The sequence below is a fragment of the Electrophorus electricus genome, chromosome 16 (assembly GCF_041902795.1).
Source record: "Electrophorus electricus isolate QZ-2024a chromosome 16, ASM4190279v1, whole genome shotgun sequence".
In the NCBI taxonomy this organism is placed as follows: Eukaryota; Metazoa; Chordata; class Actinopteri; order Gymnotiformes; family Gymnotidae; genus Electrophorus; species Electrophorus electricus.
In genome coordinates this window covers 25,097,591-25,125,183 of record NC_137512.1, presented here as the reverse complement: position 1 = coordinate 25,125,183, position 27,593 = coordinate 25,097,591, and the positions used below count along the sequence as shown (strand labels likewise).

Genomic DNA, 27,593 nt, shown 5'->3' with positions numbered 1-27,593 from the left:
GTTAAGTGACACTTGAATGAGGTTGCGATCATCAGTCGGTAGTCACTGTCGACCTCTGCCAGTCTGTAGCTGTCGTTGTCCAATGTGATTTCTGCTTGACCTTGTTTTTATGAACCGTAGCTTTTGAAATTTTCAAGATGGAAGCAACCTGCCGCTCGCTGTATCCCTCTGCCAGTAAAGCTACAATTGAACCATTAATTTCCTCATTAAGAACCTTTCTTTTCAACTCTTTTGACAAGGTCTGGAGCTGTATTTTGACTACACTTACTTTTTGGGTAGTACTAGCACTTCTTTTTCCATCCAGCAGCAGTGGTTTTTCTACTGTTGCTCATTAGAATAGGATTTTGTTAAGGTGATCACCTATTCAGCATCTCATTCAGGAAAATGAGGTGTCTGAAGGCATTCAACAAAATTGGAGTGGTCTCATTTTAAAATTTACCCCGTTTCTCACTGATACATCCACAAGTTTGGGAGTATAATACTGAAGTATAATACTAATAAATCTTGCACTAAGGAGCTACTGTCAAAACACTGGATCACAGACAGATGTCACCATTCAATAAACACACACGAGAAAATATTTGTTTACAAAATAATTTAATAGAAACATTTTCAGTTACAAAATAAAACAAAACAGTTGAAAGCTCATTCCTGCATGTTCCTGAATACTTTTAATTAATGGAGATATTTTGACAAAAAAAGGAAAACACATTTCTGCACATGAACAGATGAACTATTTCTCGAAGACTCCTCGACTAGCGAGACCGTGCGTGTGCGCGACCCGGTGGCCGGGGCGTGTCACACACGTCTCTACAGCAGTCTCCCACACAGCAGATACTGACGGGGTCAGGACACAATACTTCTGGCAGCCATTTCAATCCATGGCGACAACATTTTTCACTTGGTTCTAAGCCGTTTAAAACAACCTCAAAATTGAGTCAGTCTCATTCCCGTCATCAATCAATTCTGCAAGTATACGGGAAGGAAGCCATCTTTAAAATACTGTCGCTTTCAACGTCGCTATGGAGGAAGTTGCAGTCCGTTAAGTTTGACCCCGAAGTAAAATAAAAGCCAAATTAAAACTGCTGATGCACGACACGGAACGGAAAAAGGAGGAGTGAAAGGTCAGCGGCTGGGTGAGCAGCTCCATACTTACGTAGAGGACGCCACGGCGCTTACAGACCCCCCACACGCAGTTAGCTGCAGACCACAGTCTTCAGCAGACAGACAGGCAGGCGTCGCTCTGCCTCTCTCCCTCCACGTCAGTGCCATTACTGGACAGGGCGGCGGGAGGACTGGGCCCTCCCCCTAGCCTCCTGCTCTCTACGCTACTGGAGATGTGTGTTGGAGAGGGTGGAGAGGAGGTGTAAGGGAATGTGTGATTGGGGGCATGGTGGGGGAGGGGTTTGGGTACAGGGAGGGAGGGGCCTCACGGATCCTGTGCGTGTGAGCTGTTGAGGCCTAAACTGAGAGGTTCACTGAGACTCACTCCCACCTCCTGGCACTTGGCAACAAGTTTTTTCAGTGTGTCAGTTTTACCTCCACCTGCAGCTTCAAAGAGTAGCCACTGCAACACACACACAAACACAGTTAGGTACAACACAGTGTGTGCACGAGTGTGTGTGTGTGTGTGTGTCAGCAAATTAAGGACATTAATTACATCTTTCCATAGAGAAGCACAGAGGGGAAGTTTCTGAAGGGCTTGATGGTAAAGCCTCTGTACCTAGATAAGACACGCACAGACACAGACACACACACACACACAGACGCGCGCACCACCAAGGGGGACACAGTCAATTCAGTGAAGTTCAAGACATGAACAGCAGTGTGAATGAACTTTGTCAGAGTTGTGACAAAATGAAAACCCTGAATAAAACAAAGATTCAACAGAATAAAGAAGTGATGAGTCCAATCGATTAGTAGGGTCTGATGTCAGCCAGTGAAACCAGAGCCCGTGTCTCAGCTTCACATGCTATCGTCAGTGCTCACGGGCCCTGGTGGATGTTCCTGACCTTTGTTGGTTGGTAGTGTGCGGGTTACATTCTGTATTTTTGTGGACGATCTACCAATTTCCTCCTGTGCCTACAGCAAACATTTTTCAGGTTGTTTTCTTGAACTGAGCACAACTACACCCCTTTTCCCAGGGACGTACAGAAGCCCTGCACCACCTCGCCGGGCACTAAGGGAGGACAGTAACTAAACATAGTGTGACCACATGACCAACAGGATGCCTCACGCCTAACGCAGAAGATGGTCACCTGTTTGAAAGATCACGTTTTTAGATGAGCAGCTTTTTGAGTTTATGAAATCTGACAATTTTGAATTATATTTGATACCTGACAGTAAATAACTACAGTCACACCAATTAATGATGACTGGAGGCAATTTTGACAATATAAAAATGATTATTAATTAATAATATTAATTAAATAATATTACGGGACAACAGAATTTTTAGCTGCATCCCCAATGTTCGTACAAGTCAGACTGTGAAGAAAAACACACACCACTAAAAGAAAAAGAGTGAATGAGGTAATTAAAAGCATTAGTGAACTGAAATGGGTCGAATCGGAGAGGAAGTGTGAGTAGTGAGTGCTCCAGCAGCACACACCTGGGCTCCACTCACCTGGGCCCGCCTCTTCTCCTCCCGCTGAACAGCGATCGCACTAGCAGAAACAAACCAGAACAAAATAGCCCATCACCCAATCGCACACAGCCCTATAGCCCGTCAACCAATCGCATAAAGCGACAGCGGAATCAACCAATAGTAATCCAGGCACTCAACATCATTATAATGGCATCACTTGACATTCTGAATGAAAGCTTAAGGTTGTGTTCTTACTGCTGACCTGCTTAAAAACCCCTTAATCGGGACAGAAACATGTTAAAACTACACAGTGCTTCTTACGCAGGTGCACTGCGGGAAGAGACAGTGGGCCCGCAAAGATCCACCAAGACCAGTCCCTATCTCAACAGGCTCTGAGCAGACCAGACGACTAGGGGAACCCGGTTCTACCCGGCTGGGTTGCTGAGGAGACGCGATGTGGCTGATCTTTCACGTTTCATCACAGTCTCCAGCTGCGCCCTCCCCAGCTGAGTATTATAAGTATATAAGTTGTATTAGCATCCATGTACACAAAAATGTCCATCTTATTAAAAAGTCTCTTTGAACGTGACTCAAGTGTTATCGGACATTAAACAACATAGATCAGCACTAAAGTGAATCGGTTTGGGGAGACACAGCCGTTGTTTGTGTAGTTCGGTTGGGCTATCTGGAAATGGGAGACACCACAACTTCTAGATTTCTGCACAGAACCATCAAGAGAGCAGCCGTGTGGTTTACGGTCTCCTGTCCACAGCCACTTGTCGAGTCCCAGCGGCGCGGGACTGGGCTTAGCGCGGACGGGCACGGCGGGACCACTCACATCTTCCAGCTGGCCAGAGCGCTGGGGATGGTGCTAGCCAGCTGCTTAGCATGGAGCCTGACCTGCTCGTCACCGCCATCAGTCTTCTCCTGCTGCACCAACCTACACAACGACAGTTAGCAAGGACACTGGTACGCACCAAGACCACAGCCCGTCCAGGAGAGGGCGCTGCCCACATCTCCGTCCCTCCCGCCCTGCAGCACACAGGGAGCAGACAGGGCCAGAAGCCAACGTTCCGCAGGCGGCGCTGCGCAGGTACGAGGGGGAGGGATCGGGGCGTTGCTTTCGGGGCTGAATGTTAGGTACCTGAGGGCCAGTGCCATGTTGGTGGGCATGGTGTGTCTGAACCGCTCCAGAACAGATGCGTGCAGACCCGCAGGGAGAAAGCTCAGATAGAACGCGATCACCTGGAGGGTGCAGATCAACAGCTTCAGACGAGCCCCCACACACACACACACACACCCCACGTATAGATAACACACAAACACACAGATGTCCTGAGGGTTTTGTAGGGTTTGTGAAGGGTGTGTTGACCTGGTTGTGGAAGTCATAGCTGCTCCAGTAGGTGGTGCTGTTGTACGGTAGGGTCAGCCTGCTGGGCACTGTGGCCAGACACCGCTGCACCAGCTCGGCCAACACACGCAGCTCACGGCCCCCTGGTGGCAGCTTGCTGCTAGTGTACTGGAGATAACTGGAGACACAGCACAGTAACAAGGGTTACAACAGGTCAGAGTGCTGAGGGCCTGACACCACCATTCTGAACCCAGTTAAAAAACTGCTCTGAGAGCGTACTGGGGAGTGTGACATGTTGATGAAGTCTCTGCTTACTTGAGCCAGAGCTTCTGCAGAAGGTCCAGAGCGGAGACGCTGCCCAGCGCCGCCTCGAAGGCGTCCAGCGCGTCCACCACGCTGCCATACACAGACTGCCACCAGCTGGACAGGAAGGGCAGAGCCAGCTCACAGACAAAGAACTCTCACCCAGAACCGCCCGTCAGGCTGGGGAAAGGACAACGTTGACCCTGCCCCCTGCCCGTCAGGCATCAGGTAAAAGGGGGTGTGTACTTCTGGGGACAGTGGGAGACTCACCTGTGCATTAGGCTGAGGTAGGGGAGCTGGGCCCTCAGCTCCTCTTGGAGGTGTGGCTGAACGGTGGGCGGAGCTTGCTGCAGGTCCTGTGGAGGCAGGCTGAGCAGGTGCCTGCAGACAGAGAGGAGGGAGGAGTAAAGCCAGACCTACCTGCCCGTCTACCTGTGGTACCAACATGATGTTCATTAGTCCAAACCCTGTTCTCCATTTAGCTAAATGAGAGGCACGCAGGATTAATGCAGGACTTGTTACATCGACAGGGACAATATAGAAGTGACACGCGTAGACAGGGAACAGCTCAACTCAGTTCACCATCACTGCTCCCGTTTAGTCTGAGTTAGTCCTGGATTACAGCCTTTATGACGACAACAGGGTCACGTTAAAAATAAAACCAGTCACTGATTACTCCTAACAGACGATGTGTGGCAGGGTGACGTTAAACTGCGGGTGTAGGCAGCTCTTACCGCAAGATCGCTACAGGAGGGAGACCAGTCGGCACTGTGCTGCAGAAGGAGGACAGGAACTTCTCAAAGAGCTCCTCCGCCACACTGGACCTCTCCTACAACACAACCGGGAGGAGACCGTGAACACACCACCAACCCCCGGAGGAGGACGGAGGACAGCGTCCCCACTCACCAGTGCATGCAGACACCTGCACAGGTGGTAGAATATCTGCGCATCACGGGGGCAGAGGGCGTGGGCCCGGAGCCACACCCCCGCGGCACGATCCTGCTCTCCATCTACCATGTGTAGCTCACTCTGGATCTCCAGCAAGGGGCAGCAGTGAGCGCACACGCTCAGCAGGCTCTCGCACACAGCGATGGCCTCCTGGTGCCTGTGGATCAAAGCCGAGAAACCCCATCACATCTACACCCAAAACTGAGAAACCCCACGACCAAGCCCCACTCAACCTAAACCCAGCATTCTTGAAAATGAGAAATGGAACAGGCTGACATTTCAATGCATAAATAAAAGCAACTAGTTGTGTGTGCGTGCACGCGTGCGAGAAGGAAGGTGGCCGTGTGTGTTTGGTGGTGAGGAGCCACCGTGGTCTTTACCGTCCGAGCACGCGAAGAAGGTGGAGGTGGTTGGTGTGGAGCAGAAGGCACGCCAGCATCTGCTCAACTGGAGACACACGCTCATCCACACACTGAATTAAAGCATCTGCAGGAGACACACACACACACACACACACAGTTGACTGTTCTGACATGTATTCACCTCCACTAATTAGAATTCACCCAGAAAACCAAACACAACAGGTACCGATATTGGCCAGTGGTTTGTACCCAGGCTGTATTTAGTGATGTTTGTGGTGTCACACTTTAAAGCTGGAAGAGTGCAGTGGTGTGGTACTAGAGGAAGAACCACCAAACCACTACTTTGTATGAACATTCTTTTTTTCTCCCCCAAAACTTATTAGCATTCACACCTTTTCTCTTCAGGATGTCACTTGTTTCAAACGTGACGAAAGCTCATCCTGCATTTCGCCTCCCAGAATTTCCACGTTCAGAACCCAGGCATTTAAAGGAAGGAATCATGGAACCTGAAGACACAGCCAGAGTGGCCTCACCGTGGAACAGGGACAGGAGGCGGTCCGGGGGCGTGTCCAGCTGGTGGGTGGAGCTCCAGGGCAGGAGGAAGGGCTCCAGACTGACGATGCGGGAGGGGTTGGAGTTGGTAGGGTCATAGAGGTGAGAGGGCAGCACCCCGAACTCACACAGGTGGATATAGCAGAGCCAGGCCACACAGCGGTGCGCGAGGGTCAGGCAAGCTGACACACTCCTCTCGCCATCCGCCATCAGTGCGCTCTTCAGGAGAGGCCATGTTCACACACACACACACACACACACACACACACACAATTACTGCACAGCACAAGCTCAGCTGCTGGGTCCTTACAGGCCGTTACCGTGCTGACACACGGGGAGACTTTTTTCTCCAGTGGGACGAGAACAGATCCAAATGGTTACCTCACTTAAAAACAGGAAATAGTTCTGGATCTTGGAAAGCATGTAGCTATTCAGACAGTTGCACAATAACAGAGACCCAAAAATAGAGCAAAATATAAACACGTGCCTCTGATCTGCGGCGCAGCGTGTGATACAGCCGGCAACGAGCTCTAACCTGCAGTGTTTGGCGAGCGTTATTCAGGCGGCCAGTGAACAGGCTGAGCTGAACTCTGTACAACAGGGTCTCCAGCAGCTGAAACGATCGGTCCTGCGCTCCATCAGGTACTGTAGGCTCCATCAGGTACTGCAGCATCCTACAGCACACGGTGTCCTTCTTCTCAAACGTGCTCTCAATGTTCAGGTACTACAGGTATAAAATCACACGCGCGCACACACACACACACACACACACACAGAGTAAAAAAATCGAGCACACACCAACATTAAAATAAACTAACCCACAAAGCACACAGCTGTACAGCCCTGCCTGTAGCCTAGAGACAAACATACACACAGCTTGCGCTTCTCTAAAAGCAGGCCCGCCGGCCCGCCCACACACACACCCCTTGCTCTGGACCAAGTCAGTGGGGAGCACTCACGGTCCACCAGACGTGGTAGTGGGGTGCGTGTTCCACAGCCATCTCGCACATCTCCTGCACCTCGTCCCGGCTGGCGCGGCCCGAGAACAGAGACAGGTAGTGGCACCACACCTCCACGTCTTCCTGGTTGTCCTCCAGCGCCCGGGACAGCGTGTTCAGTGCCGCGTCCAGGCACTCTGATGCGTTACTGCGTTACAGGAGGTACACACACACACACACACACACAGCTGCACTGTTTTTACTGATGCACCAGTGTGACAACTGTTGTAAGTACTGCTTAGAATTACACTTCATTTACACAGTTAAAGTCCTGCCCTTCAGGGAAGCATATAAAAGGCTGCTTACGTGTCTTTCTGGTTGAGATACTTGTAGGCCAGTTTAACCCAGAGCTGCACGTCTCGGGGACTCTCCAGTACGCTGTACTCCAGGTTAGAGATGTCGTCCGTCTCGCTGTCGAAATAGCGCTTATCGTCCTGAGTCACACACACGTCCGAAACAGAGCAGCAGTCTGGGAAACGCCGGCCTGCCAACACACATGGCAAACTCATCAACCCGCCATGGGCAAGTCTGCTTCAAAACACTGCTACCCTGACCCTATAAACCCAACTCTCTCTCTCACACACACTCATTCACACACACGCCCCCCCCCCGTTAGTCCACTGAGTTCAGCCAGACACTAGACAAAATATTCACAATACTAACAACCTGGATTAAATAACATCAACAACAAAGAATCACACACAGGCTCTAATAAAAACAAGTGCGTGAGGATTAAAACCATCCAGGTCAGACAGCACTGGTTTGTGATTGGTGGAGGAGATGAGTATTGTTATTCACTTCGTCAGCCTCAGCGCAGCCGTGCACACATGAGAGATAATGTGTTTCCATCTGTGTGTGTACGTACCCTCTGGAGCTGATCCAGGAACAGTGGCGTTCTCGTCCTCGCTCTCTGCTCCGGGGTCGGGCTGCTGTGGTCTCTGAGGTTCTGGTCTCCACCTCCTCTTCTCCTTACAGGTGGTGTAAGGAGGCACTGAAGGGAAATGAGCAGAGTTAAATAAACATAAACAGCAGGCGGCGGACGGCGGGCGGTCACTTACCATGCCGGACGCTCTCGTTGACCTTGCTGACCAACAGCACGGCCTTCTGGTCCGTCCCCATCAGGTCCTTATTCCCAGAAAACAGCTTCTTGATGTATTTTTCTTTTGGGAACAGAGACACATCATCAGTTCCATCATTACTCAATCCGCAAGCACAAGCAAAGAGGAAACAGGAAGTGAGGGGGCGGAACCTGTGGCTCTGCAGATCTCACTGGTGGAGTTTTCCTCAGAACAGCCAATAAGAGGGAGGCTATAGGATAGGATATCCTGGAATAACTGGTTTCCATTCAGAGTGCAATTCCTCATGTGCTGCCTATGACACACACACACAAACCCCAAATTGTGTTTCAATAACGCACAACACTTCCCTGCGGTTTACTTCTGGGTGAGGCAGGCAGGACGTACCACTGGCACTCGTCATCGTTACACGTTCCCGTCAAGTCAAAGCGACAGAAACACTTTTTGGGCTCAATGACGTTGCTGTAGGTGACGGAGCTCAGAGACAGCTTCTCCTTGGTGCGGAAATACGGGCTGAACCTGTAGGGGAACGCGTGAGTGTGTTATACAGGTGCTCTCTCTCTCTCTCTCTCTCTCTCACACACACACAAGCCCCAGCCGACTTCCATTTACTGCCAAAACCGCTCACCTGTACGACCTGAAGAGCAACAGCGGACTGCGGTAAGGGCCAAAGGTCACAGGCTTCAGGTCAGCCCGCATGCGCTGGGGCGCCATGGGGTCAAAGTCCACCTGAGCCACCTGGGAACACCACAAACAAACAAGACAAATCCCCACAGAGAAGTTTGAATAACAAATGTGGTGAATAATTTACATTTATTTCCATTTACAGTATTTACAGCTTTTATTCAAAGTGAATTACAATTCTGACACAACAGTGGCAACTTGGCAGTGGTGGGGCTTGAACCAGCAACCTCTACACTGAGATACTACGTAGATGGTGCTGCGGTAACTGTTCAAATACTTATGCACGAACCCACCCAAGCTAATTAGCATAAATGTACACCACGGCATGTTTACTTACAACTCCCCACCGCACTAAACCCCAGTGACTTAACCAGAACACGCTAGGCAGCCAGCTGTAATGTCTGGGGACCTCTGTCTGTTTGAACCTCTCAAAGGTTCAAGATCACCACAGACGTTTAAAAGTAGCTATGGAACGAAGCCCTAGCAGACATGTCTGTGACGACCCAAAGTTTTCTAACCGTCCTGTCACCGTCCTATCGTACCCTTGCACTGGGCCGGATGTCCACCATGGCGCCCCCTAGAGCGCGCAGCTCGTGGAGCAGGAGGTCTGAGAGCGTCTGCGTCCGCTGGTGGTGCTGACGGAGGCTGTCCAGATTCAAGCCCAATAGCAGCAGCTCCGGAGGGGGGGAACCGCTGTCCTGCGTTGGCTTGGTGGGCGCGGCGGGCGTCGTGGGCGTGGAGGGGGTGTCCGAGTGGCCCAGCTTCGGCTTGGTAAAGGAGCCTGACTCGCGGAAGGAGCGCCGACGGACGCTGGAGGCGGGCGCGGGCTGTAGCTCCTCCTCCTCGGGGTCGGGGTCCTCGCTGGCGAGGGCGAGCTTGTCCTGCGTCAGGTCGTGGAGGGAGGGCTGAGGAGGCGCGTACGCCTGCCGCAGAGCCTGCGCCTCCTTCAGCTGCTGGATTTTCTGCGCATACTCCGTCTCCAGCTGCTGGAGACGCTGCTTCTGGGCGATGAGCTCCACGTAGTGGGCGTCGGGAACACCCAAGCGACGCCGCTTACCTGGCTGGGGAGCGCAGGGAACACCGGGAAAGTCAGGATTACCACAGTTTAGCTGTCCCAACACGGTCCATCTGGCTCACCCTGAATGTGAGACTAGCCAATCACAGACCTGTCCAACTGACAGGCGAGTGACATATAGCTAACGCTAAAGAAACGGGCCAAGATGAACAGAAAATACACGCCTGCCAATGGCAAACCGCAGATGACCACTGAGGAGATGAAAAGACTAGAGAGAAATCTAACACTGACATCAAGGATAAATGCTGAGTCAGCAGGCAGTAAACAAAAGCCATGTTTTTAAAACGCTGGTGAACAATATGATGAGCATGATGTGCAGACGCTGTATAGACTCACTGAGAGAGTGGGGGCAGTGGCGCTACTGCGCTTGGCGCTCCCCCTGCTGGCTGCTGCCTGCACTACAAGCAGCTCCCTCTCCAGCCTCAGGGCCTGATGCTGCTTAACAGTCACACGCTGCTGAACGCGCTGGACCTGGACAAGCGTGCGCGCACAGACACACACAGAGACCACACCGTCATCATCATCATCCTATGTAAGCATTTTTCTGATGTGGGGAAATGTGAGTAAAAAATTCAGTAAATGATTTTTTTCTCTAAAGTTTCACAACATTACTGTGATCAAATAAACCACGTCACGCACTCCACCAGCATTACATGTACACATCAACACCCATCAGCCCTGGTGCACGCGGGCCACGCCCACCTGCTCCTGCAGTTTCCTGAGCAGCAGGCGGGTGGCGCTGGCGACCCTTTCAGAGGCGAGCAGCTGCTCTCTGAGCCGCACCACCTTGGCCTCGGCCGCTTTCAGACTCTCCTTCTTCCGCAGCTCCTGATGCTGGAGGTGCTGCAGCAAGACCTGGTCCTTCTCCAGCTGAGCACTGTACACACACACACACAGTTCAACATGCATCAGCACTTGCCACAACCCTGCAACTGGGAGATTTACCAAAACCAGAAACACATCAGCCTAGTTCATCATGTTAGCAGAAACCAGCTAGTCAGAGGGAACCAGCCCGAGGCGGACAATATTCCCATTATTGACAATATTAATCGCCATTTGCCTGATTGAGCTTATAATGCAATGAAGCAACGAGCCAAGACATGTTTAACTAGAAGACACCCTGAAAGTTAAGGAACAGAGCTGGGGACGGAGACCAGTGTTTGGTGAACTTGTCCTCGATGTCAGCAAGCTGAAGTTCAGCTACTTTTCCCGCCACGTCAACGTCCAAGTCCACGCCGACAGGAGATGCCCCGCCCACAGCAGCATCTGGCCTTCCAACTCGCTGCTTCTCCTGACTGCATGCAGAAAGCAGCCAAACAGCAATCACTTCATTCGGACATCAATCCCTTTCTGCTACATCAACATTTTCTTAAAAGTCCAGAGAGAAAGGTGTGATGTGTGTGAGCTCCACCTGGCCAGCTGCTCCCTCAGCAGACGATACTCTGACTTTTTAGCCTCGATTAGTGCGTCTGCGGGCCTTAGGGGGTTGTTCTCCTTCTCACACACAGGCACAGGCCGTGGTTTGGATGCCTGCATCACCCAAGAGACATTTTCTTTAAAGAAACGCCACTAATAACTCAGCAGCAATGGAAGAAAAGCTCAGTGTGTCTCCGAGCACCTCCACAGTTCTGCGGGCTTCTTTGATCATGGACTCCAGTCCTCCAAACACGCTCTGCACTGAGCTCGAGGCCTCGCCCTCAGAGTCGCTGTCGTCAGACGCGTTCAGGCGCACCACCACCGCCTTGTGTCGGGGCAGCTGGAGGACGGAGCAGAACACCTGCGATATTACTGTCAGCCTCTCAGCACGTGTAAGATATCTAACTCCCATCCACCCGTCAGACACACTGGCCTGGGCCAACTACCATGTGCGCATCATCAGCAGAGCAAAACGAACATCCCATAAGCCTGTCAAAGCTCCTAAAGGATCTGATTAATGCAAAAAAACTGTAACCAGTAGAAAAATGTATACCAGTTGTGAAGATTTAGTGTTGCTACGGTGACGCACCACTAGTGGGGCTCTGGGAGGCGGGGCTCCTCGGCCGAACTTGCCAGAAGGCCGTGTCTGTAAGGGGCCACTGCTGAAACCAACGGAGGAGGTGGCGCTTTTGGCTGTAGGCGGAGCTGCAGGTCTCATGGCAGGAGAAGGAGGGCCACTGTTACTGGAGGTGTCCTAAACAAAAAGAACCAATGAACAAAGCTGCCCGTGTTTGTGGTGTTTAAAACCAAACAAAAAGAACCAATGAACAAAGCTGCCCGTGTTTGTGGTGTTTAAAACCCAAACAAAAAGCAAGCTAGGCTCAGGTACCGCTGATGAGACAGACAATATCAGCAGTTAATGAAGTATTATATAGACCCGCATTAATATAACAAACATAAAATAGTCATGAAGATATTAACAACATGGCCAAGATTAACGTAACCAGCCTGGCCGACGCGGATGGAGCTGCAGCTCAACTCAGCACCCCGGTCTCTTGGTTTACTGCTGTTAGCATGGCATCGAGCAACATAATACACTGGCAAATTCCCCTACCCAGCTCCAACCCCTCACGACTGTTGTTTGCTTCCAGCTGGGAACAAACTGTTCGGGTCGCAGTACCCATTTATTTATTAGGGTGCAAATGTGTGGAATGTGTCTGATTTAGGTGGGAGAACTGGAACGATTCCGGTTCCTCGTTGGTGCACAAGGGCTGAATATGCAAGACTTTCTACTTCATTCAAAAACAGACACTGCAGACTTGAGAACAGCTGGTCCTGTTCTTTACTGCGTTACTGAGGCGTCCTCTGGAGAACGTTTCACTACCACACAAAGCACTCATTTTATAGTTATTCAGGGCGATTACACAACCGTCCCTCCATTTTTACATCTTAAGTTTTGAAATCGCTGCCATTGTATCCAAATTATACATAAACTTTATGCAAATTGAAATCCAATACATGAAAATTGCGTGCAAGCTATCCATAATTATGCAAACTGGAATCCAATAGTGTGCAAGTTGGAATTTGGTACCATTATATCCAAGCGTTAAAAAATGACCTCAGTTGAACCACCTGCAAGATAAAGTTCGTCTGTTCTGTCCCTGGTGAGGAGACGATGAACGCTTCCCAGAAGCCTACAGAGACTCTCGAGACCCAGTACTGATAAAGTTATTACTTAGATCTGCCACAGGAACAATCCAGAACAATCCGCTTGACACTTGCAGAGAGAACTTGAGGTCATCTGCTCCCAGAGGAGCATCCATTTCATCATATCTGGACGCTTAGTCTTCACCTTAAAGGATCTTATTCAATGCTCATTTTCATTTATTTGATCTTTACAGCCTCAGCAAGCTACATCACAGAGCTTATTCAATATCAGATTCTGTAAGGTGTGTGTGCGCTCCGCACTACCTCCGGCCTGACAGCACGTTTGCTCGCCAGGGACTTGAGAAGCTCCTCCCTCAGCATCATCTCCTCCTCCTCTTCCTCATCGGCGAAGGGCGGCTTGGGAGGCTGCACCAGCTCGTCCACCGGGGGCAGGGGCGGGGGGGGAGGGGGCAGGGTCGAGTGGGCCACGCCCAGCGGATCCACACCGCACTGAGATGCATCCGGAACCTCCTGTGTGTGAGGGAGAGAGAGAGCGAGCACTACCATCACCCTCACTTAGGTGCAGAACAAACCAGGCAGATGCCATCATGTTATTCTGAATTTAAAGAGTTAAAGTGCATATAACCAAGTGGGAGAGGCGGAGTTTACCTGCGTGAGAGGGGCGGAGTCCAAGGAAAACGCGGTCAGTGGAATAAGGTACGGAGATCCGACCATTCCCAACAGCTCACGTGTTGGTGACGCACCTACAACGGAAATCAACACGTTTTTAATTAATCATTTTTAATAATTTTATTACCAGTTTATAATTTGTAAGTTACCAGAACAAAAAGGTATCCTGAAGTGCAGACAGACAGCATCCTGTGAGAGGACACATGTCCTTACATTTACAGTATTTATCTGACGCTTTTATCCAAAGCGACACATCTTGAGTAATTTGAGGGTTAAGGGTTTTGTTCAGGGGTCCAACAGTGGAAACCTGGCAGTGGTGGGACATTAACTGGCAACCTTCTGGTTACTAGTCCAGTACCTGAACCACTGAAACACCAGGTACCACTTACTGGGAGAGTTAGTTTCACTGTCTGTATCCATGGCAACCTCATCATAGTTGTCGTACTGGTACAGGTTTCCAGAGGTGTCCACACCCTGTTTAAACAGCACCTTCCTGTGGTCAGCGTCTGATGACTGAAACATACACCAACACAAGGTCAGAACACACATGGTAACAACAGTACTACCACCACACACACGCACCCATATTCAGGAGAAGGTGGGAACACAGCAAGCTGGAAAAGCTGAGGACAGGTGAACTGTACCTATGTGCCTTTCTTTGGGTGTTTGTCTGTGTGTGCGTGTGTGTAATAGATGAGCGCAACTGGTAATGTTTCACCTTGCTGCACCTTGTGTGTGTGTGTTGATCTCACTTTGCTTCAGGTTGAGCACTGAGTGTGTGAGTGGCCTGTGTGTATATACTATGTGCATGTGTATAGTGTGTGCGGTCCTCACCTTGCTGCGTGTGCGGGGCTGTTTTCCCCCCACCAGCATCATGAAGCGGTTGTACTGCTCGTCCTGATTGGACAGGTCTCGGATCTTCCGGATCTCATCCTCCCTCTTCCTCCTCTCCTCCTCTTCCTCGTGTTTCTGCTCCTCCTGCTGTCGCTGGAGTTTCCAGGTGCGCACCTGCTGCTTCCTCCAGGCTTGCTTAGCTGCTGCTGCGCACACACACACACACACACACACCGTGTTCAGGATCATTGCGCTACACTCAGGCTTCACACACACACACACACACACACACACCTGGGTTCACCATCTTCTTAGCAGGATGCCCCTTAGAGACTGCTTTGCCCTTGTCCAGCCCCCTGGACCCGGGACCCGGGCGGCCCCTGCCGGTGCAGCTGGCCCTGGTGGGCATGCGGGGTCGTGGGGGTGCGGGGCCGGCCCGCTCCGGTGCCGTTCTGGTCCGGTTCAGCCGCTCCTTGCTCTCCTTCATCACCTGCTGTTCCTTCTGCTGCCACCTGCGGCTGGCGGACTGCAGAGCCAAGAGACGGAGCTGCAGCTCCGACAGCTCATCGTCCTCGTCCCGCCCCTTCACCTGAACGTCACGCGCACACACACGCATAGAATAAAGGACAGGGGACAGCTTTCCAAGCGCCCAGCACATCCCCCGTTCATAACCGCTTTTTGTTCTCCTTTAAGACCGGGGCTGAAGAGGGACTGGGATTAGTTCTGAGTGATGGCGTTAGTGCTGGGTGCTGACCGGGGGTCAGGGCTGAGCTTGTCATGTACCTTGCACGGAGTTCCGTCTGAGCCTTTGCTCACGACTGAGATGTTCAGGTCCGATTCTGACTCTTCTCCGTCCTCTTCAGCTTCTAAAACAGGAACGTAAGTGTTTTGCAACAACGTTTTTCTTTACTAAAACACAAGCTAAAACATGCATTCAGAGGACCTTTAGGCAGGAGACTAACATGTGCGTGGCACCCTGTGACACTCTGCGGTCTGCGCTGGGGCGTCTGCGTACCTTTGGGGGTGGTTGGCTCATCTGGGCTTTTCGCGTTCTGCTCGACCTCCTTGTTTTCCACCTCGTCTGCCGTTCTGGTGTTGAGCGCGTCTCTTTCAGCCGGAGTCAACAGCTTCTGTCTGAGAGGGCGGATGTTGAACGCCTGAAAGACTTTCTTCTCTTCCTGCTCCTGCGCAGGGACCTCGGGATGAACGCTCTCCGCACGAGATGCGGTCTCCTCCAGGGTGCTGACGGCGGGGGACGCCTCCTCCTGCTGCGGTGAGCCCTCACTGGGCTTCAGGGCCTTTTTCTCCTCCTTGCGAATGCATTCCAGCTCCAGCTGGATCTGTTTGTACTTCATGAGAAGCTCCTCAAAGCTCTCGTCAACTCCGTTTTCAGATTTATTCATGAGATATGCCTGTTTCCTCACCGCTATCCTACTGCTCTGTTTCTCTGATATGATGCGTTAAGGCATCAAAAACCTTTATGTCAGAAACAAACTCTCATACATCAAATCACGTAGCCAACCCAAGCCTGGCCTCACAAGAAGCCAGGCATCTTTGGCTACAGACATCTGTTAAGACACATTCTGCTGCAATGTTGTACATTTGTGAAAAGTATTAAGGGTCAACTGTGCACTGTTAGACAGAGATCAAAGAAAACATGCAACAGATGATGTCAAAACTGCCGGCTGCACAGATGGCAGTTGCCAGAACCCAGAATTCATTCCCATTCCTCTCTGTAAGCTGGAATTTCCCTTTGTTCTGCTAGTGGTTTAAGAATAAACAACATATTACTGTTCTCCTTTTTAAAAAAAACAAAAACATTAGGAAGTTAAAAGGACCCAATGGCTTTACTGCAATTCACGCGAACCTCCTCGTGCAGTGACCGTGGACAGGACACCAGTGTCCCACTGCACAAGGAAGCAGAACGTGCCTGGAGCCACGCACGCGGCAGGCGGCAGGCGGCGTGGCCCTGCAGCGGGACAGCCCCTCCACTCGCCAGGCACCTAGAGACAAACCACACCAACGATTAACGCGACCAACGCGATTATTAGTGAAACCCCGGCCTCCGGCGCATAAAGGCCCGTTCGCTAACGGAGAGGATACGCTTCTTCGTGGGGGAGTCCTTCCTATTTGAGTGGTTTTCCCCGAAGACGCAGCGGCTTTGCGGAGGCCTGCCGACGTCCCGGCCTGCCCCGGTCCCCCGGTCCCAGCCTCCGCGGCCGTCGCTCGGCTTTCCCCGGTACCGTAGCCTGGCCAGCGCGCCGTGACTGCGCTCCCAGAAGCTCGCCCGCGGACTCGCCTCGCAGCCCGGGCCCGGCGGTAGCCGCTCGGGCCCGCTCGGTCCGAGCTGAGGCCGGTGACACGGCGAAAACGACCCGAGCGAGTGGCCGGCGGGCCTGAAGGACGCCGCCGCCGCCGCCGCGCGCGACGCTTTCGCTCTCCGCGAGCCGCCGCTAGGCCTCGCGACCTGCGGCGCGAGCTGCCTGTCGTCCGTGTCGTCGTCGCATATCTCGCCGTCCTCGAGCTCGCCCTCCTCCCTCGGCGAGGGGCAGTTTAATGTCGAGTCCATGACGGTTGTGTGTACGTAAGGCGGTTCAGCTGGAGTACATCCTGTGAGGGTTTCCGTCGTAATGTGTCTCCGTCTCGCCGAAAATCTCGCACCGAACCGCTCTAACCGTGAAGCTGCTCGAAGGAGACTGACAGCTCAAATTCCAGCTATCGCGATACTTCCTCCAAATCCCGGAAAGGATTTAACTGTTTAAAGACCAAAGACCAAATCTCAAAACAGGTTTGTTCATTCACAACTTCAGACAGTATATACCAAGTTATTTTCGTTTAGGAAGACATATACAATCTCTACCAAAAGTTAAATATGTTTTCCCTTCATTGTACTAAATCATAATTAGATGATCAATGTTTTATAAACCAAAAGGTTACCGAGAAATCTTTGTTATAAAAATGACAACAAATACGTTTCCTCTTTTTGGTTGTAACGTCCTATTAAAAGGAGATTATTTTATAATTATTTTATTACTATAAATAGCTACTTTCGTGTGTTTTCAGTTATGCACTGCTCCATCTACTGGACGTGGTTGGAAACGCATGTGGGCGACGTCAAAAAAGTTATACGCGAAACGAAACGGAGACTTACAGCGCTTTTTTGCAACGATATATGTATCTTTTTTTAAAAAAAAATGCCACAGGAGCCTGATATATAATTTACCCAAATAAAATGAGTGACAATATTGCGTTCATATAGCAAGTCACTCTCCGTTCAGAATCGGTTTCCACATGGCGTCAGCAAAAAACAAGTCATTTTCTTTTAAAGTAGTTATGTTAGGAGAGGGCTGTGTTGGGAAAACATCTATTGTACTGCGATACTGCGAGAACAAATTCTACGCCAAACATATGACAACCCTCCAGGTGAGCAGTATTGTGGTAGCTTGAGCGTGCTGCTGTGGCCGGGAGCTGCTGAAGTAGCTGAGCTTGCGCTGAACGGTCCGGGCCTGTTTCCGCCCATGACAAGTCTTCTCTTTGTTTATCTAGACTTCCGACGTCTCAGAGCACCGTAACTCTCAAATCTCTCTCTAAAGTAGAGGTCATGGGGATTTGGTACGCGATTTCCTGCAGGTTCTGGGGCGAAATGACAATTTTAGAACAAATGCCAGCGGTTTCAAATATGCCCGTGCAAAAAAGAGTGACGGTTTCAAATGCACACAGTGAAACGCTAACAAGCCTAAACTAGGAGCTACACACCAGAAAACAGTAACGTGCGAATGCTGCCGCTATCCTGGAAGGTGAGAATGGACTGCAACGTCGCGAGCTGGCCACGTGCTCCTACCTGCACCCTGGCTGGTGGAGCACGCGACTCCAGCCCCAGTCCTTGTTTATGGGTGGCTTGATTTATATGACTGCGACACGTTCAGTTTCAACGGCGCGTTACGGCACCGTAGTGTGAATTAACTCACGAGTCCAGCCGTGTGTTTGAGAATAGCGGACCATCCTGTGGCTGTTTCCTTTACTGAAAGAAAAGGTAGGAACAGAAAAGTTAGGCTAATTTACCACGTAGTGCTTAAATGTGCACAATCCACCATCACCTACTGATAGAGTATTGTCAGGGTTCATTATATCACAGGTGCCAGTCCAACCTCGAGGAACTCGACATTGTTGCAAAAAACTAAAAATAGCCTGATTATAGTGATGACCAAAATCCTGGGAAAATGTCACGATGTCTCCCCAGAAGCAAAACTAATATGATTTTTGGCGCCGAAGGAGCTGAGCCTGATTCTGGCGCATTACTGACCAGCAGATGTGGTGCGTCCCATTTATTTTAATTACAATCACAGGCATCATTCTTCACCAAGAAGCTGAGCATATCCGGGAGCAGGGTGAACCTGGCCATTTGGGTAAGGCCACATCTCTCTCCAAACCTTAATTACCATACTGTTAATGGTTAAACTCACTCAAATGTTTCAGTTATGTCTGGCTTTATTTAACCTTATTTTCAAGTGTTTCTACAATATTACACACACACACACACACACACATACATACATACATACATATATATATATATATATATATATATATATATAATATAGAGTTCAAGTTCAAGTTCGGTTTATTCGTCACATACATAGTCATACACAGTATAACTCGCAGTGAAATTGTGGAGAGTGTTCCAGTGTTATATATATATATATATATATAGTGTGTGTGTCATTATTACGACAAGGCCGTAATCGATTATAATGTGTTGTAGGATACAGCAGGGCAAGAGAGGTTCCATGCTCTCGGACCCATTTACTACAGAGACTCTAACGGAGCCGTTCTGATTTACGACATCACAGATGAAGAATCCTTTCAGAAGGTAAGAGGCTTGATAAACATTTACATTTCAACTTGATTATGTTTGTTCCAACCTTTTAGCATGAGTAGATGCAAATTTGCATTCGTGTGCAATACAGCACCTTTTCTTTAGCGTTAGCATTATGCAAGTGTTCCCTCTGTACTGTAGGTAAAAAGCTGGGTGAAAGAGCTGAGGAGAATTCTGGGTAATGAAGTGTGTCTCTGTATAGTTGGTAAGCACCTGACCTGTTCATCTCTGAGCCTGAAGGCACAGCGCATGCACTCAGACCACTGCACAATTCTGAATTTCTGCCCTTCTCTATGAGTTTAACATGACTTAAACCAAACATACATCAGGCTACTTTGAATTGAATGAATGAATGTAGCCAATATTTCACCGTCAAATGCCATGATGGAAAATAAAATCATGGGCCAGTTTTCTGAATATGAATTAGGTGTAACTTTGGACTAAAATTTTGTGCCATTTCCAGTTTCTATTGGACATTCTTTCTAGCCTACATCTAAGATTAAACTGGGTCTTATGAGTCCACTGTGAGTTGAACACAAACATCATACTGGTTAGTACAGAGATGGATTTTTAATTTTTGTATTTCCACAGGCATTGATCATCAGTGTTTCTACCTTCTTTTCTGACATAGGAAACAAAACCGATCTGGACAAGGACAGAAATGTTTCATCTGAAGATGGTGAACGGTAGATACGGGTTTTCCAGAGATGAGTTCCTCCACTCATGTCCCTGCATAGATGTTCAAAGGTCTTTAACTCTTTATCTTTCCTCCGTATAGATTTGCAGATGCAGTGGGTGCAAAGCACTTCGAGACATCGGCCAAATTAAACACAGGCATCGACGAGCTCTTTCTCAGCCTTTGCAAACGTAAGCACTCCTTGTTCCACACTTACAAGGACATATTACAACCACAAGACATGTATTGCCAAGATATTAATCATCACTTTATGGTTTAGTTGATAATCCCATTTTTGTGTACTGCAGGTAAACAGAATTAGCCAAGTCTCCTACATGGTTATATGTCTGTCTGCTAGTAGAAACGATGGAAAACTTTGCACGTTGGTACTTTACAACAGGAATGATGGAGGCAGCGGTGGTGGAGGAGCAGGCCAGAATGAACGACGAGCCATGTTCCGGTTTTGCCAGGCGGACTTTGCAGATAATGGATAACGACGCTGAAGAGACTGCGACTGTATCCTCGGGATCTTGCTGCTTTTCTGGATAAGCTGAGCTGATCTCCACCACATACAGACGGCCGAGTCTGGCGGGGAAAGCAGAATTCTCTCCTCAAGATGATCATTCACTGGGATGGCACTGAAAAGAGTGGATTGAGGTTTTGTATTCACACTGAATAAAGTCTTAGATCTATGCGAGCAGTATGCCTGTCTCCATATAGCACATGTTAGGCCCCTGCTCCTTCTGCCTTACTGTGGTTTGCTTCTAAAGTTTGTGGACTTTTAAGAAATCAGTCTGTCAGATTCCACTAAAACTAATATTACTGACAAACAGCCTAACACTACCAAGCAATATTGCTCTTTCTAATCTGCAGACAATGTACAAGCCAAATGTTTTAAGTACATGAAAACAGGTGGATCTGATTTTTAATTTTTTTTTTTTTTTTTTTCATCATGTTACCAACTGCAAGATTTGCTGTATGCTTACTGATAAATATATTTTTTACATGTTGAGTGATTTGATGTTCAGGTTTGATAACTGCTCAGGTCCCCATATCTCAAAACCATCACAATGTTGAGGTCATCTTAAATGAGAGAGAGATTGTTTAGAGTAATACTTGCTCTGCCATTTAAAGATCATCTTTGCTCTGTGATGCTTTTGGGAAAGCCATGGCAGACCTGTTTCTCCATTCTGATGGGCAGTAGTGGAAATACATTAGCTTCACAAATACTCACTACTACACTACATAAAGAATCAGGTTTAAAAATGATCATTGACATAACACTATATGATAGTAATTGTCTTGTATGAGATTACTAATACAAAGTGAGCTATATTTTACAAAGTGAACTTAGTGTTTTCTATTTTAATAAAATAACACAGTGCCTCAAAACAAACTCTCATTATTAAAAAGGGTATCCTCACTATCTCAGTAAGGAAACTTTTGTAGGGGTGTGTGTGTTTGTTCATAAGACCTTCCACAAACTCCACATTTATGCGCGTTTTCAGGGCATTCAGGTAATACATCGGTTATGTGTGTATTCTTTGTATCAGTAACAAAAATTCTACATGTTTACCCTTTGTTTGGTTGGGTTTTTTATGAAACCATTTTGGGTTTTTTTGCCAAAAAATGTTTTGCTGGTCCCAAGAAGGAAAATGGTTTTCCTATACAGGGCAGTTTTATAAGGCCATAGTCACAAAATGATATGCTCAAAATATCTCCCCCCTCCTCCCCCAATATACTGAGGTAAAAAGTACATTTATTCCACCCATGTTAGGAGCTGTCAATGTTCCTATCTGTTGTAGATGAGACACTTATTATTGTAAAACGTAAAACTCCTAATGTCTCTGACCTGCAGGAAAAGGTAACGTTAATATCAATACATCGTTTTGTGCTGAAATTGTAATTGTAGAAATAATATCTTACTAAAAAGTGTCAGTAATTGTATGTCAAAACAGACATTTTTGGTGAGAATGGGTCAATTTGTGAATGCAAAATCAATCAATCATCACTACTGACTTTAGCTGTCATAGCTAAATTTCCTGGGAAGTTAATTAGTCACACATTCATGCAGCATCCAACAGTGGTCACGGTCATATCCAACTAACTAACTAACTAACGTTAATGTTTTAGATTTCGTTATATTTGTTAGTAATCTTACTTGAAGTCTCAGTAATGTGTTAGTCATTGTAGTGCATGTGAACATGTAGAGAGTAGCAGCTTTAATTTATTGCATATTTGCATAATATCCTGTGTAGTTGTACCTGCTTATGATAAACAGCATTATTAATGTCAGTTTGAAAAAGTGAAAGCAGATTTTTATTAGTCAGCTTTTGTCAGCGTTTATTCACAGTAAGTCATGAGTAAGAGGGACGGTGGCAAAGATATGCAGCAGTTTTTTGGGAAACCCAAGAAAAATGAAAAGTAAGCTGTGAGAAAATGATAACTAGTCAGAGTATATAAGTACAGGAGAGAGTTGCACAAGAACTGTCAGTTTTTACTGATGTAATAATTACCAGTCAGAACATATTGAATAATGTGTTGACAATAAGAAATTGTCAGTAATCTATTTCTGAACATCATGGCAAGAAATAACAGTTGTGTTCTGATAATATTCTTCATGTTCACCCTGAGAGAGAGAGAGAGAGAGAGAGAGTGAGAGAGAGAGAGTGAGTTTGAGGATGCTGACAGGTGAGGGAGAGAGAGAGAGAGAGAGGTGACTTGGAGGTGAGGGAGAGAGAGAGAGAGAGAGAGAGAGGTGACTTGGAGGTGAGGGAGAGAGAGAGAGAGAGAGAGAGAGAGAGAGAGGTGACTTGGAGGTGAGGGAGAGAGAGAGAGAGAGAGAGAGAGGTGACTTGGAGGTGAGGGAGAGAGAGAGAGAGAGAGAGAGGTGACTTGGAGGTGAGGGAGAGAGAGCGAGAGAGAGAGAGGGAGGGGTGACTTGGAGGTGAGGGAGAGAGAGAGAGAGAGAGAGAGAGGTGACTTGGAGGTGAGGGAGAGAGAGAGAGAGAGGTGACTTGGAGGTGAGGGAGAGAGAGAGAGAGAGAGAGAGAGAGAGGTGACTTGGAGGTGAGGGAGAGATAGAGAGAGAGAGAGAGAGAGGGAGGGGTGACTTGGAGGTGAGGGAGAGAGAGAGAGAGAGAGAGAGAGAGAGGTGACTTGGAGGTGAGGGAGAGAGAGAGAGAGAGAGAGAGAGAGAGAGAGAGAGAGAGAGAGAGAGAGAGAGAGGTGACTTGGAGGTGAGGGAGAGAAGGAGCAAATACTGATAGTGAAGATCCCATAATGCCATTACGATAGTCTCATCCTCATGTACAAACTGTTAGCCTTCATATATGGATCAGGATTCTTTCTTATCACTAGTTCAGATATTTCTTTCCTGTCCACTCTTGTTCTTTCAGAGTAAAGAGAGAGAGGGAGAGAGTATGAGTGTGACACAAGGAAGCAAAGCAGGATGCGGGGACGAGTCATGTCAAACACAACTAAACGTTTATTGCGACACAAAAGAAAGACATATGCGTGGCTAGTAGACTAACCGGCTTCAAACATCAACAACACACGTTCAAATGCAAGACTTATATATATGCACACTAACGATACACAATGAGGAGCAGGTGTGAAACACAGGGAGGGTGTGGCCATACAGACACACACAGACATTTGGGACGAGGGGCTGTACCATGAAAATAAGCATACTGACAGCACGGATAATAATAATAATAATAATAATAATAATAATAATAACAACAACAACAGAGGAGAGGAGAGACTTAGAGAGGAGAGGAGAGAGCTACACTATGTGCACAATTATTAGGCAGGATGTATTTTATTATTGAACAACCACAGTGCTATTGGTCAATCCAAAGTGTTAATACACCTCAAACCTGAATATTTAAGAAAGTAAAAGTTAGGTTTTGGCTTTTTTAGGAGTATATGTATGTGTGCGTAATTATCGTGCAACTATTAGTGTACAGCAAGAGGCGTGGCTGACGAATAAAGCTCTTTATTTTCCAGATGTAACAGTAGCGGTTCGATGATCTGTGGGTTGAAATAGTGGGAAAATACATAAGGAACAGGTGGGTATAATCAGTATGTGGGTGATTTGGAGCGAGGCAGGTGTTTGTTATGATTCCGGACCAGAGTGGGCATTTCCCTACTGCTGGGAGACTGGCCAACCGGGACAGAATTCCCCCCCCGAAGACCCCGCCAGCCTCCTAGAGCCCGGCCGGCCCAGCCAACGAGGAGCGGGCTTCATCGGGTACTCCCTGTGAAAGGAGGTAATTAGGCTGTTGTCCAGTATCTGGGAGGTTGGCAACCAGCTTCGCTCCTCAGTGCTGTACCCCTCCCAGTCCACAAGGTATTGCAATCCTGAGTTCCTTCTCTGGGAATCGAGCAATGCCCGAACCCTATAAACAGATTAACCCTCAACCTCAAGTGGTGGCAGCAGGACCCCCGAAGCGCTGTCCTTCCCCGAGAGTGGACCCTCCACCACCGGCTTCAGGGTGGAGACGTGGAAGACCCTCGGTGCATGACTCGACCCCAGTAAACCTATCTGGTATGACACCTCATTCACATGTCCGGTTATGGACCATGAACCAGCTTACCAGGAGGGCCTGCCCAGCCATCTTTAGTGGCCACCCAAACCTTCTGTCCCATGTCAAACTACGGAGTCGTCCGGTGTCTCCTGTCTGCCTTTGTCTTGTAAGCCGCTCTTGCCGAACGCAGCCGCCTGTGAGTCTCCTCCCAGACTCATTCGCTGCGCCTACACCATTCCTCAACTGCCGGTTGGTCCGATGTGGGAGAGTTCCAGGGATAGAGTGGAGGTTGGTAACCTAACACACGTTCGAAGGTGGTTAGTTTGTCTTTGTCTTGTAAGCCGCTCTTGCCGAACGCAGCCGCCTGTGAGTCTCCTCCCAGACTCGTTCGCTGCGCCTACACCATTCTTCAACTGCCGGTTGGTCCAACAGGGGGGGGGTTCCAGGGATAGAGTGGAGGTTGGTAACCTAGCACACATTCGAAGGTGGTTAGTTTCCCCCCTGCGTGACACAGGGAATTCTGTGCATACTCAGCCCATGTGAGGTTGGTACTCCACGTCTCAGGATGCTGTTGGCAATAAAGGCGTAGAAATTTGCCCAGCTCCTGATTAACCCGCTCCACTTGGATGTTTGCCTGGGGGTGGTAGCCTGACGTCAGGCTAACGGTGATGTTCAACTTTCTGAGCAACTCCTTCCATACTTGCGATGTGAATTGAGCCCCCCTGTCCGAAATAACATACTCAGATAATACAAACTGGCAGAATACATGGCGGAATAGTAGGTCTGCCTTCTCCCAGGTTGTAGGAAGTCCTTTCAATGGGATAAACCTAACCATCTTGGAAAAGCGGTCTATTATCACCATGATAGCAGTGTTCCCCTCAGACACCAGTAACAAAATCTATAGAAATATGAAACCACGTTCTTTGGGGAGTAGGCAGAGAAAGTGACTTACCTGCAGGAGGGATGCATGGAGTTTTGCTGTGAGCGCAGTCTGAACACAATGCTACGTAATGAGCTACATTCTTCTGCATGGCCGGCCACCAGTACCTTGCGCTCAGCAATTGTGCCGTGCGCGTCAACCCTGGATTTCCCGTTCCTAATGAGGCGTGCGCCCGGGTGATAAGATCCCCCCGAAGTCTTCAGCTGGTTTGGTGGGCAGTGGGGTGAGCGTTAGCAGCTTCTACGGTGCGGTTTAAGTCCCACGCGACCGTGGTCAGGAAGCATGAAGAGGCGAGGACCGGCTCCTGGCTGGTTGATTGGGCTCTGGCCTGATGTTTCTGTGAAAGCACATCCACCCTTATGTTTTTCTCTCCTGGCCTGTAGGTGACACAAAAATCAAACCTGGAGAAGAAAAGGTACCACCGAAACTGCCTGGCATGTACCCTCTTAGTGGTCTGGAGGTACTCCAGGTTTTTATGGTCGGTGAAAACCGTGAAGGGGTGTCTCGCTCCCTCTAGCCAATGTCTCCATTCCTCCAAGGAGTTCTCTATCCCCAATGCTGTAGTTCCGCTCAGATAGACATTTCTGTGAGAAGTTTCCGTGAGAAGTAGGCTACTGGTCCTAGCTTCTCTTTACTCCCTTTTATCTGAGACATCCAATGTCAAAGGCATCCATTTCCACGATAAAAGGTTTCCCTGGATCGGGTTGCTGCAATACAGGAGAGAAGGCAGTCTTCAGGTCAACAAATGCCCTCTCTACCGCTTCTCCCCAGTTCAACCGTTTGGCTTGTCCTCTAAGTAAGTCCGTGAGAGGCCTAGCCAGGGTGCTAAAGGATTTCTAACCTCCTGTAAAAGTTTGTGAACCCTAGGAAGCATTGCAATTTTCTGCATGTCTGAGGTCCTGGCCAGTCCTTTACTGCGTCTACCTTGCCAGGCTGCGTTCTTACACTGCCCCCATTTATGATATACCCCAGAAAGTTCACCGCACTGCAGTAAAATTCTCACTTTTCTATCTCACAGTATAGGTGGTTACATAAGAGTGTACGGAGCACCGCTCTTACATTGCACACATGTTGGTCTAAAGAGGCAGAATAGATTAGGATTCGTTAATGTAAGCGATGACTGACCTATCCAAAAAGTCCCTTAGGACCTCATTTATGTATGCTTGAAATGGCGAAGGCGCTGTGGCTAACCCATACGGCACGACTAGGTACTCGTAATGCCCTGAGCATGTACTAAAGGGGGTCTTCCATTAGTCTCCTTTCCTGATTCTAATCAGGTTGAAAGCACTGCGTAAATCTAATTTAGTGAAATGCAGAGCTCCCCTCACCCATGCAAGCGCAGCGGGAACCAGGGGGAGGGGGTATGAGTACTTGAACAGTAGTTTATTCAGTCCTAGGTAGTCTACACATTGACACTGTTACAGCTTTTCAGCAACAAAGGAGCTCAGTGAACCTGTTTGAGGCTGATCTGTTCCCCTGATAAACTACCCCAGCACCAAATCACTTCAGTTCATTATAGTACATAGCAGATTTTTTGGACCTGACTGAGCATAAGATGCAGAATATAATGTCATTTAGATAATGAGGGCCTAAGGAGACAGGGTGAGAATTCTAGTATGAAACAGCTAATGACACTTCGGAGCCCACCAACAGAATGCCATGGTGGACCAGTAGAGCCTGTGCTCCCACAGCTACATAGCCACTTTAGAAATGTTTTTAGAAATGTTTAATGTACAATAAATAAAACAGTTGCATCAGGGGAAACAAATCAAGTTATTGTTTCAGTTGTTGACAGGAGTGTAAAACATAACTGCTTAAGTAAAAGCTATATGGGTAGCCTACTGTATCACAATTATACTTAATACCATATTGTAACGCTGAATGGTAAGGAGGCGGACTCATATGCGGAGAAGAGTGAGATTTTTTATGTGCAAATCCAAAATCAGAGTCGTTAATGCATTCCAGGGTCATAGAGCCAACACGAGAATACGGGGAAACATGAGTAAACAAAACAAACACACGAACGCAAACGGGGAAGCAGGCTAG

General features: G+C 48.6%; 2 protein-coding genes across 10 annotated transcripts; one reads left to right on the top strand and one right to left on the bottom strand.

The window, feature by feature from the left end:
- Positions 1–580: 580 nt before the first annotated feature.
- On the bottom strand, positions 581–18,458 carry zfc3h1 (zinc finger C3H1-type containing). 9 transcript variants are annotated; one of them, XM_081698831.1, is made up of 36 exons: positions 18,280–18,457; positions 16,627–17,277; positions 15,539–15,970; positions 15,307–15,389; positions 14,818–15,112; positions 14,524–14,729; positions 14,079–14,202; positions 13,669–13,763; positions 13,324–13,530; positions 11,906–12,106; positions 11,555–11,692; positions 11,348–11,466; positions 11,091–11,231; positions 10,639–10,813; positions 10,273–10,407; positions 9,404–9,922; positions 8,806–8,915; positions 8,565–8,696; positions 8,351–8,472; positions 8,160–8,261; positions 7,967–8,092; positions 7,408–7,585; positions 7,063–7,249; positions 6,639–6,827; positions 6,085–6,322; positions 5,570–5,675; positions 5,148–5,346; positions 4,976–5,070; positions 4,512–4,622; positions 4,254–4,358; positions 3,960–4,116; positions 3,732–3,832; positions 3,426–3,527; positions 2,612–2,666; positions 1,661–1,723; positions 581–1,567 (listed from the first exon to the last, which is right to left on the bottom strand). In XM_081698831.1, the coding sequence occupies exons 2-36, from the start codon at positions 17,090–17,092 to the stop codon at positions 1,430–1,432; spliced, it is 5,952 nt and encodes a 1,983-aa protein (XP_081554957.1). In that variant the 5' UTR covers positions 17,093–17,277; positions 18,280–18,457; the 3' UTR covers positions 581–1,429. The 9 variants fall into 9 exon arrangements, with proteins under 9 accessions (XP_081554957.1, XP_081554958.1, XP_026883389.3 ...); XM_081698832.1 differs by having other exon boundaries at positions 14,524–14,726; XM_027027588.3 differs by having other exon boundaries at positions 2,627–2,666; positions 18,280–18,456.
- On the top strand, positions 17,602–21,091 carry LOC113588420 (ras-related protein Rab-21-like). Its single transcript, XM_027027589.3, has 7 exons — positions 17,602–17,946; positions 18,870–18,929; positions 19,286–19,393; positions 19,541–19,604; positions 20,031–20,085; positions 20,178–20,266; positions 20,476–21,091. The coding sequence occupies exons 1-7, from the start codon at positions 17,815–17,817 to the stop codon at positions 20,622–20,624; spliced, it is 657 nt and encodes a 218-aa protein (XP_026883390.1). The 5' UTR covers positions 17,602–17,814; the 3' UTR covers positions 20,625–21,091.
- The last annotated feature ends 6,502 nt before the right edge of the window (positions 21,092–27,593 follow it).

What these genes read in the sequence shown, in the direction of transcription:
- zfc3h1 (XM_081698831.1), bottom strand. Translation starts at nt 17,092, where the DNA reads ATGGACTCGACATTAAACTGCCCCTCGCCGAGGGAGGAGGGCGAGCTC. An exon ending in GGACTCCCCCACGAAGAAGC is followed by an intron (nt 15,971 to 16,626) that starts GTATCCTCTCCG and finishes GCATCATATCAG; the next exon opens with AGAAACAGAGCAGTAGGATA. An exon ending in CCACTGCCCCCACTCTCTCA is followed by an intron (nt 9,923 to 10,272) that starts GTGAGTCTATAC and finishes TGCGCTCCCCAG; the next exon opens with CCAGGTAAGCGGCGTCGCTT.
- LOC113588420 (XM_027027589.3), top strand. Translation starts at nt 17,815, where the DNA reads ATGGCGTCAGCAAAAAACAAGTCATTTTCTTTTAAAGTAGTTATGTTA. An exon ending in GGGTGAACCTGGCCATTTGG is followed by an intron (nt 18,930 to 19,285) that starts GTAAGGCCACAT and finishes AATGTGTTGTAG; the next exon opens with GATACAGCAGGGCAAGAGAG. An exon ending in CTTTCTCAGCCTTTGCAAAC is followed by an intron (nt 20,267 to 20,475) that starts GTAAGCACTCCT and finishes ACTTTACAACAG; the next exon opens with GAATGATGGAGGCAGCGGTG.